Source organism: Argentina silus (assembly GCF_951799395.1).
Source record: "Argentina silus genome assembly, chromosome: 1".
Classification (NCBI taxonomy): Eukaryota; Metazoa; Chordata; class Actinopteri; order Argentiniformes; family Argentinidae; genus Argentina; species Argentina silus.
Genome location: NC_139655.1, coordinates 2,620,747 through 2,639,200, shown reverse-complemented (window position 1 = coordinate 2,639,200; position 18,454 = coordinate 2,620,747). Strand labels below are relative to the sequence as shown.

At 43.3% G+C, this 18,454-nt stretch overlaps 2 protein-coding genes across 2 annotated transcripts; both read right to left on the bottom strand.

Moving 5' to 3' along the window:
• Positions 1-57: 57 nt before the first annotated feature.
• On the bottom strand, positions 58-9,129 carry LOC310813237 (protein APCDD1-like; the record flags this gene model as incomplete). Its single annotated transcript, XM_083682100.1, has 5 exons — positions 58-515; positions 695-1,040; positions 3,785-4,355; positions 6,413-6,599; positions 9,075-9,129. The coding sequence occupies 5 exons, from the start codon at positions 9,127-9,129 to the stop codon at positions 58-60; spliced, it is 1,617 nt and encodes a 538-aa protein (XP_083538226.1).
• Positions 9,130-10,768: 1,639 nt separating this feature from the next.
• top1mt (DNA topoisomerase I mitochondrial) lies at positions 10,769-17,473 on the bottom strand. Its single transcript, XM_083669473.1, has 14 exons — positions 17,283-17,473; positions 16,805-16,926; positions 16,553-16,674; positions 16,337-16,459; positions 15,731-15,918; positions 15,374-15,518; positions 15,140-15,283; positions 14,725-14,910; positions 14,140-14,208; positions 13,710-13,824; positions 13,233-13,360; positions 12,900-12,994; positions 11,455-11,604; positions 10,769-11,112 (listed from the first exon to the last, which is right to left on the bottom strand). Exons 1-14 carry the CDS (start codon positions 17,459-17,461, stop codon positions 11,010-11,012), a joined length of 1,869 nt encoding a protein of 622 aa, XP_083525599.1. The 5' UTR covers positions 17,462-17,473; the 3' UTR covers positions 10,769-11,009.
• Between the last annotated feature and the right edge of the window lie 981 nt (positions 17,474-18,454).

Below are 18,454 nucleotides of genomic sequence, written 5' to 3'. Positions count from 1 at the left end.
ACGCAGTGCAGTTCAACAACAACAACATCAACAGCAACAACAACAACATCATGACCACTAGCCGAGGTGCAGAAGGGGGGCAGTCATCAACAATGCAGTGAGGACGTCCATCAGCCTACTAGATCTGAGCCCTTGGCAGCGGTTACCCAGCCTGTGGAGCTGGTCAGCCTCCATGTCCCACTTCTGTGATCCCTGGCCATCCCCGACCCCTCCACATTGGAGCAGGGGGGCCTGGTAGGACGTGGCCCTCTTCTGGGGCTGGTCAGGGCTGGAGCCGTCCGTGGGCCTCTGGCCGTTGTAGAGCAGGAGGCGCCCAGCAGAGTCTCTCTCCATGTGGAAGAGCTCATACTCGGTGTGGGGCAGGCGGATGCCCAGGGCGGAACATCCGTGGGTAGGGGTGACGTCCTGTTCCACCCCTTGTTGCCACGAACTCTCCTTCCCACACCTATCTCCACGGAACACGTTGAGAAGAGAGGTGGTGGTCATGTCCTGGGGGGTCACCCTCATGTGGTCCACTAGGGGGGCACACAGAATTAATTAGATTTGATAAGCTATACTGCACATTTGCTGTCTTGTACACATCACAAGCAATACATCTCATCCATGTGATAAACATTGCACATTGCACATTTTCTCACAGACAACACTGCCCACACAGAATGCATATATCAGCAGTCAGCGTGGTAAAGCCTACCTTTGAAGACAAACTCAGTGCCTCCCGGGACGATGGTGGAGATCACTCCTTGGCTGTAGTTTCCCCGGGCGTACAGGCTGAAGGTGGGGTGTCTGCAGACGGGGTCGGCGTAGTGGTAGTAAAAACCCTCCCAGGTGTGGTTGAGGTCATGGAAGACAAAATGGCGGGTGAGGAAGAGGACGCCGGGGCGAACCTCACAGCGCTGGCTCACCCACTGGCCCTGGAGCCTGACGGGCACGTCGGCCTCGTCCTCACCCTCGCCCTCGCCCTCGGACGGCAGGGTGGGGGGGTGGTGCTCGTCCGCCTCCGAGACGATACGACACACCACACAGAACAGATCCGAACTCTGCAGTGGGAAAGGTCAGGGAAAGGTCATAGAGAGCTTGTTGCTGGACTATAAACATAATTGTGTGTAATTTAAGGTTACATTCTTTTGAGTAGGGCAATCCCATTCTTATATTTGTTTCTTTTTTTTAAATATGTTTTTTAGGGCATTTCTGCTTTATTGGGATAGAGACAGTAGAGGTTGACAGGAAGGATGGGTGAGAGAGAGGGGAGGGATGACATGCAAGATAGGTCAAGGGTCGGAATCGAACCAGGAACCTTGCGGTTACGTGGTAAGCACATTAGTGTGCTACGCCACTAAGCGCCCCTTATATTCGCTTCTTTATTAGAGCAGGGCTTGGGCCGGGTTCAAACTCATGCCGACATGGGCATATGTGTGCACTGTAGGCCACGGTGCTAGACCACCCCAGGCCATGGTGCTAGACCAAAGGACCACCCCAGGCCACTAATTGTTTAATTTAGTGTTTGTTTGTGAACCTTTGATTTTGGAAACGGTGGCATTGCTGTATGCCCAATAAACAAACACTGAGTGGATGATCCCAGTATTTAGTGACGAGGATTCAGGTTGGTTCTTGTTATAGATGTTATAAGATAGTTATTGAATCTATCACAATAGATTAAAGAACTGCACAAGTTCTGCACAACAACTGCACATTATTACTGCGAAACGATAACTAACATCACTGACGCTGATGAAATGTCAACAGAACACTTATGTTGATAAAGTACAAACAAGGCCATGCAAACTTTGAAACAGCTGTCTGACCCGCCCTGCTAACCCATATGTGAGAAAAATGGCATGGAGAGTTGTTTTCTCGTGTGTTGTGAGGATCCTGGCTGTGTGTGTGTGTGTGTGTGTGTGTGTGTATGTTGAACCCCACTACACATGGCACTGCCATCCGATATTAATGGCAGTGATGAAAACAATCACCATGGCAGAGAAACAAAGCTCTGCTCTGGCCTAAAAAAAAATCACTTAGTGGTAGCTTCAATATTCCTCTCTCCTCTTCTGTGGGTTTCTAAGGACACAGCTCAGTGAACTTAATAGGAAAACTCAAAGTAAGCAACAATGACCGCCTTTACACTCATCACTTTACACTCATGTTTGTGTGTGTTTGTGTGTGTGTGTGTGTGTGTGTGTGTGTGTGTGTGTGTGTGTGTGTGTGTGTGTGTGTGTGTGTGTGTGTGTGTGTGTGTGTGTGTGTACCATCTCATAAAATGGCCCTTTAATGTGGGAAGCACATTTCTGAGTGTACTCCTAGTGGCTGAGGATGACATTAATATTATAGTCTACTGTGACTAACTGTATTCATTCAAAACTGACTGCGGTTCCACCATAGCATGTATGAGTCACGCAACATCAATGCATAGCCTGCTCTAACTAGAACTAATTTACATTCCCCTGGCACATTAATGGCTGTGTGTGTACTGTTAGGGATACTGTTTGTATAAATACACACACTGGAAATACATTTATGGGAAAATACTGGGGGAACATGAAAGGCAGATGAAGCCTTTGTGTATGAGGGAGGAGGATGGGGAGCTTCAGAGGGCCTAGTTCCATCTCTTTACTATGGATCCAGATTATCCATCTGCCCTGCATACTGCCATACAGCCTCAGGCACACACTCACAGAGTCAGGGCAGGAACTCAGAGTAGAGCAGAGTGGGGCACAGAATACTGCAGTGCCACAATCTCCTATTCTCTTTGAAGAGTGCTGTGGAGAAAACTAGCTGATCATCATCACTCACTACCATACCCGGGTCTGTCTGTGCTGCGCGCTCTCTCTCTCTCTCTCTCTCTCTCTCTCTCTCTCTTTCTCTCTCTCTCTCTCTATCTCTCTCTCTAGATCTATCTATCTATCTATCTATCTATCTCTCATCCTGGGTCAGGTTTGTTGAGAGAACACAGGAAAGGGGCTGTGTGATACATTGTGTCAATTGGATGTTCAGTATGTCACTGTTGTGACAGTTACACAGTTATACAGACAGTCTACAGACAGTCTACAGACAGTCCAGGAAACAGCGAGTAATGAGAAGCCCGGTGCTTTAGCCAACTCATATGACTGTCATTGTCTTGACATACAGTGCCTATAGAAGCACCCACTTTCAAAATGTTCACCTTTTGTTGACCCAGAGCCTGGAATCCAAATACATTGAATTAGGATTTTTCCCACTATTTCCCCCCCCCCCCCATTTTTCAAGTGAAAGAAACCTTTAAAAAAAAACAAAAAAAAAAACAGAAGAACTGTTTGCAAAAGTCTACACCCCCCACCCCCCCCCCCCCTTATTGTGGCTCCGCTAAAATTAGCTAAATTTCAAACATTTCTTCAACAAGTTACTCAATAAGTTAAATTGGGTCTATTGAGTGGAATGTTAATAGTAATAGTAGGTCCCTTGTTTAAATAGGAATCAATTACACACTCTGTTGATTGGGTTGTCACTACAAACAGAGTGAATGGAGAGGAACAAAACTGCTCAGGAATGAGACCCTGAGAGCCTGGGAGGCCTGTGAGACTTAAACCAAATCTACAAAGTTGAACGGCTGAGAGGGAAAAGCACATATGAAGGGACAACGTCATCCCAGTCACTTTACCAAATTGGCCGAAAGGAATCCCTCAATGAAAACATTATACATAACATATACAATAGACTACATACAATATTTCAAATCTAAAACCGTGTCTAAAATAATACTGTTTGCAATAAGGAATTCAAGTGATAGAGCGAAATGTCTTTCTCTGACCTTGATTTTCTGTAGTGGAGGCTGATAGCTCGAGGGCTTGTGGAGCCTCCTCTGAGTGTGCTCAGTGTTGACATCACCAAGAAACAGCTCCTCCGTCTGGTCGTTGGGGACATGGCTGCCATGGTGACGCCTCTCTACACGCACCAGCTGTAGCTCCTGCATGGTGAACTCCAGCCCACGGAGGCAGTCCCTCCCCTCCTCCTCCTCCTCCTCCTCCTCTTGCCCCTCATCTCTCCACAGGTCATGTCTAACATGGGGCTCCCAGTTCTCCCCTCCAGCTCTACCAAGGGACGGAGCTCCACAGCTGGGGTTGAGTCTCTGGCCCAGGTCCCTGACTGCCTCTGTGTTGTGGAACACCGCTTGGATGATATGGAGCTGGTAGTCTGCCTCGGTGCCCCCGCGGACGCCCCAGGAGGCCTGGCGCAGGTGCAGCCTGCCCCGGACCAGGAGACTGTAGGTCGGGGTGGAGCAGTGGCGATCTCTGTAGTAGAACTGCAGGACCTGGAAGGTGTGGTTCTGGTAGAAGTGGTACGACCGTATAATGAACTCTGGACCAGGTTGGACTTCACAACTGACAGGAGGTGGAGAGCAATTATGTTAAAGGTCCAGTATGTAGATTTCAGCTTTAGAAAAAGTGCTAAATGGCCATCATTAATCTATAGTGATCAAGGAATGAGATCACATGATAAAGAATCTTCAGTGAAGAGCACAGTTTTAGTCCAAACAAAGCATTTTCAAAAAATCTGGTCACATTGTTGAGCACAAGCAATACGTACCAATTTTATGTTTTGTTTGTTTACAAGGATATGCACACAATTGCCGCTATTAGAAAACGTACCAGTATGAACATCCGTTCACATTTTCAGTGCAACCAGAGATGGCAGCAAAGCGCAAAACTACATGCTACACCTTTAAATGAATTACGGTACTTAAAAGTTTATGTTTTGTCATAGCCTAATTATTTAAAAAAAGATCAGAGAGGGGGCAGGCTGGACTGGTCGATACAATTAACTAAAATAGCTTGAAATCTTTGGTTATGATATACTGTACAGTGCATCAGAAAGTATTTAGACCCCTTAACCTTTTCCACATGTTGTTAACATTTCTAAAAACCTGTTTTGGCTTTGTCATTATGGGGTATTGTGTGTAGATTGATGAGGGAAAAAAATTAATTAAATCCATTTTAGAATAAGGCTGTAACATAACAAAATGTGGAAAAAGTGAAGGGGTCTGAATACTTTCTGAAAGCACTGTAAGTTATACAAGTGTGACAGATAAACGCATAATGGATGTAAGTTCTCAAAGAACCCATGTGTATCATTAATTGAAATTACCATTGAGATCGGGATGTATTCCTACTCTAAATTGTAGGAAAAATCAGTTTCAGGTGGAAAACTCATAATGCTCCCTCCAGACTTCACCCACTCCTTCCTAATGCATTTAGTGCCCCTTGCAATGCCCCTGACGCCCTTGCAACGCCCCTGACGCCCTTGCAACGCCCCTGACGCCCTTGCAACGCCCCTGACGCCCTTGCAACTTTCAATTGAGGTTTACAGTGCCTTCGGAAAGTATTTAGACCCCTTCACTTTTTCCACATTTTGTTGTGTTATACTCAATTTAAAATGGATTAAATTAAAAGAATTTGCCATCAATCCACACACAATACCCCTGAATGACAAAACGAAAACTTGTTTTTTGAAATTTCAGTAAATTTATTAAAATTGAAATACAGAAATATTCATGTACATAAGTATTCAGACAAAAATGTCATCGACAAATCATTCAATAAGTTGAATTGAGTCCATCTTAATGCAAGGATAATAGTTCCCGTAATTTTGGAATTAATATCTTTGTTTTTATAGGGTTTCTGATTTGCATAGGAATCAATGACACACTGTGTAGATTAGAATGTCACTATCAACTCAGCAAATTTCATAATTTTCTCTTGATCCTGACAAACTCCCCAGTCCCTGCCGGTGACAAACATACCCATAACAGCTACCACTATTCTTCACACGAGAGATGGTGCGGAAACTGTATTGCATGTGCTGGATTTGCACCAAACTTAATGCTTTGTAATAAAACCAAATAAACACATTCCCAGCCACTTTTTCCTCTCCACCATTCAAAGTCTCCCCAGGCCTCAGGGTCGCATTCCTGAGCAGTTTTGTTCCTCTCCATTTGCTCAGTTTGTAATGACAACCTGATCCACATAGTGTGTAATTGATTCCTATGCAAATCAGAGACCCTATAAAAACAAAGATATTAATTCCCAAATTACATGAACTATTATCCTTGCATTAAGATGGACTCAATTCAACTTATTGAGTGATTTGTTGATGACATTTTAGCATTTTAGTTAATTTTAAGAGTGTCATAGCAAAGGGTCTGAATACTTATGTACATGAGGTATTTTTGTATTTCAATTTTAATACATTTACTGAAATTTCTAAAAGCATGTTTTCACTTTGTCATTCTAGGTTATTATGTATGGATTGATGGCAAATTATTTTAATTTAGTCCATTTTAAATTGAGTCTGTAACACAACAAAATGTGGAAAAAGTGAAGGGGTCTGAATACTTTCCGAAAGCACTGTATGTTTTACATTTACACAACAGTATCTTTACCTTGTGGATACCCAGTGGCCAGCGATGTTGGGGGGCATATGGACAGAGACCTGATCTCCACTGTGGAGGTGACGGAGCATACGGTGACACTGGGAGTCCAAAGTATGGTGCAGCTTTCCATGTTTCCTCCCCAAGTACATGACGGTGGCTCTGCTGTCAGTGAGGCGCAGAGAGCCCTGGCACGCACCTGTTGGGAGAGCAGACAGGGACGCTGACTGTTGTGATAATACAGTTATGTCCGAAGGAGGAAAGTTTTGAATACCAATCAAACATAACAAATTAGATGGCTTATGCATGCCTTGATTGCAAATAACTAAATACATATCGAGTACTTCCCTCCAAACCTAAGAGCAGCAAACACTGTTAAACACTTAATCAATAATCATCGGTTGATCATTATGTTGATCGCTGTTCTATATCTTAGTTGTGTGTCAATCTACTTTTTTGGGACGACGACGACGACGACGACGACATTCAATAGGCTAATCATTCATATTGGATAATATAGCCAGGCTATGTAGGTCTACTTTCCATATAATAAATCAGGATTAAAGTTACTCACCGATTAAAAGAAACACAACTTTCAACAGCAACATTGTTGGTTTGACTTGTCTGACTCTGAAACGATTTAAAACGCTTTATGTACAGTTATGGACCCCAAGACACTCCAAGAACAGAAAAAGTCCCCGTCTTCACAAGTTGTCCAACTTCCCATCAATCAAACACCTTTACTCCGGTGTTAGAACGGTCAAGGTAGGCTACCGCACAATGTAGGCGAACACATCGGAGAAAATTCTGTTAGATGCTGCGATTCAACGTAGGTCTACTTGATTCGCTGATACGAAATGAAAATGTGTTCAGTTCATTAGTAAAAGTCCACTCGTGCAGCGCAAAACAATGTCTTGTCAGTCCCACTTCTGTTCCAATCGCTCCTCTACTCTTGTGTCACAGCAGGCGAGATGAATACGAACCCTATTTTCGGGAGGAGGGCAGGCACTAGGCGTTGTGACTCAGTGCACCCTATCAAGCCGATGGCTAAAATCCTTGAGCTCAATATGAGCACGCAGATCGGGGGGAAAGAAATAACCTGACAATGTGTGATGTAAGATGTGTAGATAAAGATAGAGAAATTATACATTAGGCTACTGTAAATGTAATGTCCAGCAACAAGTTATATTTTCTCCTGGGCTATTCTTTGGGCTATGACTTGGTGGTGAAATATTAATATGACTTGCAGCTCAAGTGAGATGGATATCTGTCAGCGCAGGATGAAACATATCCGACTCCGAACTATCCTCAGATGTAAGACGCGATATGAATAATGTATCAGTTATAGTTTAATCCAAAGCTTACAGTTTTGCTCCAGTCGAAGTAATGGTCTATAATCTCCTCAACCTCTTACCATAAACTATCCAAATACTGTGCACTATTGGACTGCTTTTACCATTCTTCTCTAAAGGCACTAATACGCATTACTTGAATACAGGATAAATTCCATACATTGAATATGTTATCAAATAACTCTAATTGGAAATGATACAATTTACAACAACATTACAATACTACAATCACTACTGTATTTCTCATCGTGTGTATGTGTGTGTGTGTTGGGTAGGTAGAGACCGTTCTTTGTGCTGTCTCGGCGTCTGCCAGCCTCCTAGAACATTGGCGTCGCATTCCCTTTCCAACCCTTCTGGGAACCTAAGCATATTTAACAAGACCAAAAATATACTTACTAAGGCCAGTTGTGTTGCTTAATGAAAACATGTTTGCACTGGACGCCTCTTTGATGCTCTCAGGGTGAAAAACGCAACCTGAGAAAAAACTAAATATCCTTTCATGTGTGTGAATAGGTATGTCATGAATGAATGCTTACACCGCTTACAAAGCCATTGAAAAGCTCAGTAATCACTGACAGACAGCTAGTCACACTTCTCTCATCTCTTCCATCCACACATTTTAATACATTTTCTGAAATGTTCCCGGACTCCCCACACATTTCAATGAGGGGTTTTGACAAGACAGGCATGGGAATGAGCAGTAGCTGTTCCATGATGCTTCATGAGTCTGAAAAGAGATTAAAATAGCAGCTGAAGCCTGTGTCCCCCAGGGGGGTGAGGTGTGTGTGTGTGTGTGTGTGTGTGTGTGTGTGTGTGTGTGTGTGTGTGTGTGTGTGTGTGTGTGTGTGTAGGGAAGTTGGTATCTGGGGGGCTGATTAGGGATGGAATCCTCAGGGCCTTTGGCGCCCATGGTGACGGGACCCAGGGGTCAAGGGTTGTGTGGCCCTCACAGAGGGGAGTCAACTGACCTCATCTTCACTTTGAGAGGAGAGAAGGCGGGAACTGGGGAGAGATGGTGTATAGGATGCCAGACAGACACACTAGGATTTAACAATGGGTAAGACTTTAAATAAAGTTGCTATTCTACCTGTGTAGCTACAAAATAGTTACTATAGTTACAACATAGCCAGTATACTATGAAGATACTATGAAGGCAAAACCAGACAGAAGTTGATGACACATCATCCCTGGGCAAACTGTCTATTTGACAAAAACATGGTGTCCAAATGACTGAATAATATGACACGGGTCCTTGTTGTTTAAAAACTGAAATGTGGTGAACATGTGTAGAGCTGATGACCCGGGTTAAGACATAAACAAACCCAGATCTGGAGGAGGAATGTCGCCCTGGCTGCTGTGTTCATAGATGCACCACATGTGTAAAGATACCAGTGTGTGTTGTAATCCTGTGCTTGTCACCAGAGTATCTGTGTGTCTCTTTGTCTCATGTACTGGGGGTGGTTGGGTGAACCCTCCCTGAGGCCGCAATTCTTTCCTAGGCTTTAGCTCAGTGGGCTAACACAGTGTTGTGCCAGGCAGACAACTCACATTCAAACCCAATCAGCTATACTGATGCTGTGTCCCAGATCAACATAGTTGATGTCTAATAATAAATGTAATATATGCCATTTAGCTGACGCTTTTATCCAAAGCGACTTACATTGCAGTGAGTGCATACATTTCAGTATATATGGTCCCAGCGGGAATCAACCTGAGCGTCGTTAGCGCCATGCTCTACCAACTGAGCCACAGAGGACCACGATGTCTATAATTCAGCTAATGGGAACATTGTGGAGAGGACAGAGGTACATTGAAATGGAGGATCAACAGTCACATCAACAGTAGAAAGAGAGAAGCAGCCCCTCCACATGCACGGCTAAAAGCCTTCCAATAAGACACTACACTGTAAGTCAAGTCCTGTGGTTGCTGTTCCACATTTTATTTCTGCAGGTCCAGACATCAAACAGAAACCCAGAACAATGTCTACTCTGCCTCTGCTTCCTCTGGAGGCATTGTGAAGTTCACAACAGCAGCAGAGGGCGGACACCACAACCCCAAGCACAATATTATAGTTGGCATCTCCCTCCTTTACAGAGAAACTAATAGCCTGGAGAGAAAACACAGTTCAAACAACAACCCCAAAAGACATACGAGAGATGATTCGGGGTATGCTGGTCCAAGCAAACCAGGTAAAATCAAATTTCCCTGCAGTATTATTATTAATTTTTTTAGATAGATTGATAGATCGTACACAGCAGCCACACAACGTGTTTCAAAAGGTGGTGCATCAAAGAGAAGAACACTGCTTCTCTGACTGCGTATCATCTTTGGCTGGCATATTTTCATCCTTTTTAATCTGTGTCTAAGCTCTTTTACCACCTTGTAGTCTACCTCCTGTTGTTAATCCCTAAACAAACACAGAACGTAATCCCAGACTAAAAGTACTCTGCCTGAATTCCTGGATGAGATTAGGGCGGAAGAATACGACCAAACTGAAAGGACTCTGGCAACACAAAGAAGGGATCAGTTTGTGTCAATTTGGTGTCTCTGTCCCCTGGAGGAGCTGCCCCTTTCTTCTGATGTGGTGTGACAGTTCACTGACCGCGGTCCTGTGGAATACCTCATGGTGGCTGCCTGCTTCACTAGCTAAGAAGTTCTTATTCATAAAAAGGGAAATAGTATCAACATCAGCACGAACGTAAAAAAACAAAACAAAGAAACTATGGAGGCCTAAAAGACCTAAAAAAGTAAAACACCTCTAAAACAAGAATCCTGGAAGCCTGCTCTCAGTCATGAGATATGACTGTTGCTGCAAATACAACATAGCCCATCACTCTGACTATAGACTCCCCCCAATGGGACGTCTGGTTTGTTTAAAACAACTACATCATTTATTTATGTTGAAGGTGGAAAACATAGCTACCTATTTTTTAAAGTTCAGAATTTGTTAGAAGGTCAAAAGAACTCACGCAAAAAGAAAACCAAACAGAGACTGAAAAAGACAATGAAAGGATGTTTAATGCCACACACCTCTTTTTCAAACAAAGGACTTCGATCTGACAAAACAAAATTATATACCTCATCTCAATGATCACAGCCTGTCATTTGGTGCATCATACAACCACGATTCTTTTTTATTAATTTTTTTAACACTGCTGGTAATCAATAAGAAAACAATCAATCAAACAAATCAAACAGAAAAAGACAACAGTGAAAACGTGTCAGAAAGGATAGGAGAGACAGAAAGGAGCCACAGGTTAAAACTGAAACTCCTCTTCCGTCATATCGATGGCCCAAGCAAACTTATCTCTCAAGGCTTTATTGTAGATTTTCTCAATTGGCACTTTGAATTTCCTACACCTGCAAAAGGAGGGAAAACAATGTCATGAATACAAACATACTCGCATCTGTTCTACAGTTACACTTCACAGTTGCACTTATATCTGTGGAATAACTCAGTAATTACTCTATATTGCATTGACACTTTTTTACATTAGTAGTTTAGTAATAGATTGAGTGGTTAATAGATCGTCCCCCACAAGTACACGGGTAAAGACATCATGTCATTAATAAAACTGATGTAAACTGTAAGCTGTTCTTCCGATCGCCAGTGTTGAGCAGGCGGAACCGCATTAGTAAAACACAGCTGCACTGAGCCCGGTACAGACAGAGGTCAAAGGTGAAGCAGGTAGATGGTCATACCAGGCAACAGATATCCTGGGGTCGAGGTAGTTGAGTTTGGAGGTTCCCAGGGCGATGACCTTGTTCTCCTCACGGTCCGTCATCTGCAGCTGGAGCTTCTTCAGCTGCTCCTCCAGCCGCTTCACTGCAGCCTCCTTCTTCTCCACCAGCCTGAGGGGGGGGCAGAGAGGTTACCCACAACCACTCTCACTGTTACCCACTACTACTCTCACTGTTACCCACAACCACTCTCACTGTTACCCACAACCACTCTCACTGTTACCCACAACCACTCTCACTGTTACCCACTACTACTCTCAATGTTACCCACTACTACTCTCACTGTTACCCACTACTACTCTCACTGCAGCCTCCTCCTTCTCCACCAGCCTGAGGGAGGCAGAGAGGTTACCCACAACCACTCTCACTGTTACCCACTACTACTCTCACTGTTACCCACTACTACTCCACCAGCCTGAGGGGGGGCAGAGAGGTTACCCACTACTACTCTCACTGTTACCCACTACTACTCTCACTGCACGGTCGGGGCACAGCTCACGTTACATCACATCAGGGGAGGAAAGGGGAGAAATGATAATGATGATGGTGTGTGTGTGTGTGGGTATATATATATATATAGTTATCAGTGAGAAAACAGAAGAAAATACAACAGTGAAAAAGTGTCCTAGGAAACCTAACAGAAAGGATAGGAGAGACAGAAAGGAGCCACAGGTTAAAACTGAAACTCCTCTTCAGTCGTATCGATGGTTAAAACTGAAACTCCTCTTCATATCGATGGTTAAAACTGAAACTCCTCTTCATATCGATGGTTAAAACTGAAACTCCTCTTCATATCGATGGTTAAAACTGAAACTCCTCTTCATATCGATGGTTAAAACTGAAACTCCTCTTCATATCGATGGTTAAAACTGAAACTCCTCTTCATATCGATGGTTAAAACTGAAACTCCTCTTCATATCGATGGTTAAAACTGAAACTCCTCTTCATATCGATGGTTAAAACTGAAACTCCTCTTCATATCGATGGTTAAAACTGAAACTCCTCTTCATATCGATGGTTAAAACTGAAACTCCTCTTCATATCGATGGTTAAAACTGAAACTCCTCTTCATATCGATGGTTAAAACTGAAACTCCTCTTCAGTCGTATCGATGGTTAAAACTGAAACTCCTCTTCATATCGATGGTTAAAACTGAAACTCCTCTTCAGTCATATCGATGGTTAAAACTGAAACTCCTCTTCAGTCATATCGATGGTTAAAACTGAAACTCCTCTTCATATCGATGGTTAAAACTGAAACTCCTCTTCAGTCATATCGATGGCGCAAGCAGACTTGTCTCTCAGGGGTTTAGACTTTCTCAATTGGCACTTAACTAACTGTGCACATAACTAAAGGCAGCTGTTGCCGTTGACAAACAAGGGAATTCACATCCCCAAAAAACTCACTTTTTGTTCTTTTCAGTTTTTTCTTTTTTATATTCTTTCTTTGCTTCCTTCAGCTCCTTCCTGGCTTCCTCCAGCTGCTGCTGCTTCTGGGCAATCTGAAACAACGAACGGAGATCAGCGGAGGGAGCTAAAGGGGAAAACGTTTGGGATTGTGTTGCTTTTAACTAAATTGCTTATCTGGTTATATTAAAAAGGCAATGTGATGTGCGACAGCTGGACATTATACATAATGGTACAAAAAACTAAGAAAACAAAGATTTTCATAGCGAGAAATATTATAGAGATGTAAAACAATATAAACTCTCCTGGGATTAAACACTGCTGCTATGTTACCTTGTCCTGCATCAGCTGCATAGATTTCTCAAAGGTCTTAGGTGCTGCCCTCTGGTGGTTGCAGAGGATTGCTACAGCTCTGTTGGCTCTGTTATAGGACAGCAGTTTCTCCTCAAGAGTCATATCATCTGAAAGGAAAAAAAACAAAAAACATATCCTATAAGAGCACTTTCTTAACGACTGCACAAGCAGCCAGACTATAGAAAGATCTATAATGTGTCCCCCATTCCTTTCTGGTCCTCTGTGGCTCAGTTGGTAGAGCATGGCGCTAACAACGCTTAGGTTGTGGGTTTGATTCCTGCTGGGACCATATATACTGAAATGTATGCACTCACTGCAATGTAAGTCGCTTTGGATAAAAGCGTCAGCTAAATAGCATATATTATTATATTATATTATTATCATAATGTTACCAATGAAAACTGTTCTGTGTGAATCAGTCCTGTTACAAAGACAGGACCAAAGACAGTTACTAACCAGTGGTCAGTTTGTTGAGCTGGTCCTGCAGGGTGGTTGAGGCATTGAATGTTCGGAACACCTTACCGGTCAGACCGGGCATAGCCTGGTTCAGGTGCTTGTTCAAGTCGACCGTCTGGCAACAACAACAACAACAGGTTTAAACAAACTGTAAAATCTGTAGAAATATAAAAGATAGTGTGATGTGAATCATATAACTGTGATTTATTTGTTAACACTTCACTGGGACGTGAACATTTTAGTGCATTACCCTGAATGAAATAACCATAACAATAATACAACATCTCAAATGTCTTTCGTCGTGGCCTGACCTGAGAGTGGCCTGACCTGAGAGTGGCCTGACCTGGTCGTGGCCTGACCTGAGAGTGGCCTGACCTGAGAGTGGCCTGACCTGAGAGTGGCCTGACCTGAGAGTATGTGTAGAACTTACACTGATTCTATCAAACAGATCATCTTCTGGATCCTTATTCTCCATGAACAGCTTCAGGTTCTTGAACACCTGTGAACAACATGGGGAGTGTTGCCATCAAAAATGTAAGTATACAAAACTGTCAATATAAAACACGTATACACAGTGCCCTGTCTAAGTAATGGGACAGTGAAGCATTTTTTCTTTTTCTTTTGGCTCTTCTTAAAAAGTTTGGATTTTAAAATCAGGAGGTTAAAGCAGAGCTTCTTCAGCTTTTATTTGATGGTCTTTGCATGCATATTGGTTTCACCATTAAGAAATTACAACACTTTTTATGAATCGTCCCAAATGCTTCACTGTCCCATTACTTAGGCAGGGCACTGTGTATTTATATAAATATATACACATTAAACAGCATGTATGTACAGTATCAAATCCATAGTGAAGAATGTGTGTGGATTGATGGCAAATTCTTTTAATTTACCCATTTTAAATTGAGTCTATAACACAACAAAATGTGGAAAAAGTGAAGGGGTCTGAATACTTTCCGAAGGCACTGTGTGTACAGCATCAAATCCACAGAAGAGTGTTATTCTGCCCACTCACCCTTTTCTCCACAGGCACCTGGTTGTAGTAGCGGATGGAGTCTTTCCCCAGGAAGTCAAACTCCACCACATCCACCATGCCGTCCTTCTTCGCGTGCAGGGAGATGTGCTCCACGCGCAGAGAGCAGCAGCCCACCGTGTCTGCAGTCTCACTCTCCTCCTTCTCCGTACCCGCCCTCAGAGCCAGCTACACACACACACACACACACACTTATATGGAGTAGAGAACCTCACCACACACACACAGGCACACAGGCACACACGCACACACACACACACACACACACACACACACACACACACACACACACACACACGTAGTAGAGAACCTCACCACACACACACACACACACACACACACACACACACACACACACACACACACACACACACACACACACACACACACACAGTACCTTGTCTATGAAGTAGAGCGCCACTCCTCTCTGTCTGTTCTTCATCTCTCTGTCCTTCCAGTCCTTTCGGTACCGCCTCCTGATGCTCTCCACCACCAGCTTCAGCTTACGGGCCACCTCGTACTTCTGCCAGTCCTTCTCCCCCTGGACACACAACAGCAGAAACAGTCTGAACACAGTCTGGCTCTGTCTGAGCACACAGCACTCTGCTGGGCAAACAATGACTCTATTTACCTTGAGTTTGGAGCTGGGGTTGAGCATGACATATTTTATGTGGCCCTGAACGTTCTCTATCCAGGAGGCCAGCCATGTCACCAAATTGTCATGCTGCACCTTCTTCCAGCTATGACCCTCAGGAGGAACTGGGACCTTGGAGTCTCTGGACACAAACACAGAACGGTAGGCGATTTTAAAAGAATAGCTCCAACACAGTGCAATATGCTTATTTTAAATTGTACTCTCTGAATTTCATTTGCTCTATGCCTTGGGGCTGCAGTTTGAGACTATTCTGTCTTATTCCTGTGTGACTTGTGTGCAGATGGAGTCCTACTATCACTCGTAAGACAGTGATAGTAGGACTGTGGGTCTCACATGCTACAGTTGATGGTAATGTCCTCTGGCTGGATCCTCTTCTTCAGCTTGCCCATCTTCGGATGTTCTCCCCGACCCCTGAATAAACCCGGAGGCTCCACGCGGAAGTTCCCTATCTTCTCCCTGTGGCTGTCCAGGAGGCAGAATCCATACTCCTCTGTCAGCTTGTTCCCATCCTCTTTCAGCACCTGATCAGAGAATAAAGTCAGGAATTCTACTAAACCATTGTGACAGTGAGACTCTTTGAGCTAACTAAAAGACGAGGAATGATTCTGATAAATACATACAGTACCAGTCAAAAGTTTAGACACACCTTCTCATTCAATGGCTTTTCTTTATTTTTTATACTTTTTTACATTGTAGATTGTAGTTGAAGACATCAAAACTATGAAGGAGCACATATGGAATTATGTAGTAAACAAAAAAGTGTTAAACAAACCAGAATATGTTTTATATTTTAGATTCTTCTAAGTAGCCACCATTTGCTTTGATGACAGCTTTGCACACTCTTGGCAAGTTTGTGGCCAAACTTTTGACTGGTACTGTATACTGTCTATAGTCACTTCATAGGGCCAGCAGCTGAAGAGTGCTGTAAAAATCAGCAACCTGTTTCTCCTCTTTGGTCATGGCCTTCTTCTCCTCTGATTTCTCATTGAAGTATTTGTTGATGGCTGTGAAATCACACTTAGACAACTTCCTGATCAGCTCCCTCTCCTCTTTGGTCATTTCCTGGAAGAGGAAATCAGTCTTGTATAACAGTTGCATGGTTGTCTGTGACGCAAACAATTTTACTCGTTTGTAGACCTCACCAAGGACACGTACCTCTCTCCAGTCTGCAAAGAAGTTTTCTTGGAAGACACTCTTGGTTGTGTACTCGTGATCCAACATCTTAGCATAGAACGTTGCTACTTCTTCCGCAGCCATGCTCAACTTAACAGCCTTCCCTGAAACACACAGCATCTCAAATGTCATCTTGTGTAACGTCTTGTACGTGTGAAACAGAAGAGGCCAGGGCTGCAACTCGCCATTATAATAGAACAGATCATAAAGGTTCAACACAAGCTTGTAACTCACCATTGTACATGAAAGACACATCATTGGGTAATGATTCGTATTGTGGTGGAAAAAGCGGACCTTTGTGTTCCAAGGTCGTCCATTTCTTCCCGTCGCTGTCTCGTTGTTCACCTTCCTCCCACCTTACAAAAACAATGTAAACGTCAGTACAGCACGTACACATTACAGACCAACAGCAAACAATGATGTTTTCACTGGGGCAACATGCGTCACATTTATGTTATCCTTTCAATGACAGCAAGTGAGACACAGGTAAGATTTAACAGAACTAACTAAGTATTTCTAACATTACGTTACAGCCAGTAATATAGGCCAGCTGTTGATACCAACTTTCCCCGGTAGCACTATAGTGATTAAAAAGTGAGCCGAGCCAGTGGTTGGGATGCTTTATCAAAAATGTCCTGAAAACGACATTCATCTGTCACTTACTGCACTCAGCCAACTATGATGAAACGTTGGCCAGTGAGACCACACTCACCTGTGTTTTTTAACTGTTGTCTCATTCTTTACAGAAATTCGGTAAAACCGTAATGAGCACACCACGGAATTTCTTCTATTAAATTGTGCTGACTGATATATCAAGTTGGCAAAAACATTGCAATACTTGTTCATTCCAGACTGGCAAGAATGAATGAGATTGAAAAGCAGCAATGACATTCATAACAACGCTGCCAGCTGACAACAAGAACACGTGTGTGCAGCAATGAATACTGCCCTCCTGGAAACAAATGTTACTTTGAGAGATGAACGGTCCACTTTTTAGTCGTTGGAAACACATCCATCACATTACTAGCAACAGATCATCCAAGAACATGAAGGTAACAGAAACAATAACACCGTTGTCAGATTCATATGGTGTGTCCAAAACTTGCACTAGGTCTACAAAGACTCACTATGCAACAACATACAGGCTTGTAGTGCTCATACCATTTCCATTTGCTGTCCTCCTCTTCCTTCTTTGCATCGTTCTTAGATTTCTCCTCCTCATCACCTTCCTTCTTCACTTTTTTCTTCTTAGATTCCTCTTTTTCAACGCTCTCCTTCTCTTTCCGTTTCTTGTCGCTGGTAGATTCCTTGCCTTTGCTACTTCGCTCACTTTTCTCCTTTTCAGCCTTGGCGTTTTCCTTCTTCAGCTTCGTTTCATGTTTCTTCTCACCTGTAGGAACGACATTCAAAGACATCACTTGCATCTGTGGTGACTATGTTAGTGACCTGTATTTCACGGTACAGGCTATGTTCCCCATATAGTGTAGTGTATCAGCTTTACACAACAGGCTGACCTGAAACTTACTGTGCTGGCTTGGATAATATCTTTCTACATTATCCAGCACTGCTACAGCAACAATGGCATATTCCATCACAGTAAACCATAGCTTGGTTTGTCTCTGTTGTGTGATTATGGTAAATAATGTACGAATTGACCAAGTACAAAGGGTTTCATTTGTCCACAGTCTGTGTTTCTGTCTTACCTTTCGACTGGTCATCATCCCTTGTCAGGTCTTCCTCCTGCTTCACCACAGATCCATCCCCAGTGTCTTTGATCTCTGCCTGTGATTCAATCAGTTAAACAACGTACGGTATGGTATGACACAGTTGGTGAAAATGATTCCTAAAAATTTCACTGCATGTCTCTAGATTTACCTCCCTTTT

Bases quoted from the DNA above. Each gene is read 5' to 3' on its own strand.
- top1mt (XM_083669473.1), bottom strand. From the start codon at position 17,461: ATGTCATTGCTGCTTTTCAATCTCATTCATTCTTGCCAGTCTGGAATG. The intron at 14,911-15,139 runs GTACTGTGTGTG...GTGTGTGTGTAG, and splicing joins CGCTCTACTTCATAGACAAG to CTGGCTCTGAGGGCGGGTAC. The intron at 13,361-13,709 runs GTTAGTAACTGT...TTTTCCTTTCAG, and splicing joins GCTCAACAAACTGACCACTG to ATGATATGACTCTTGAGGAG.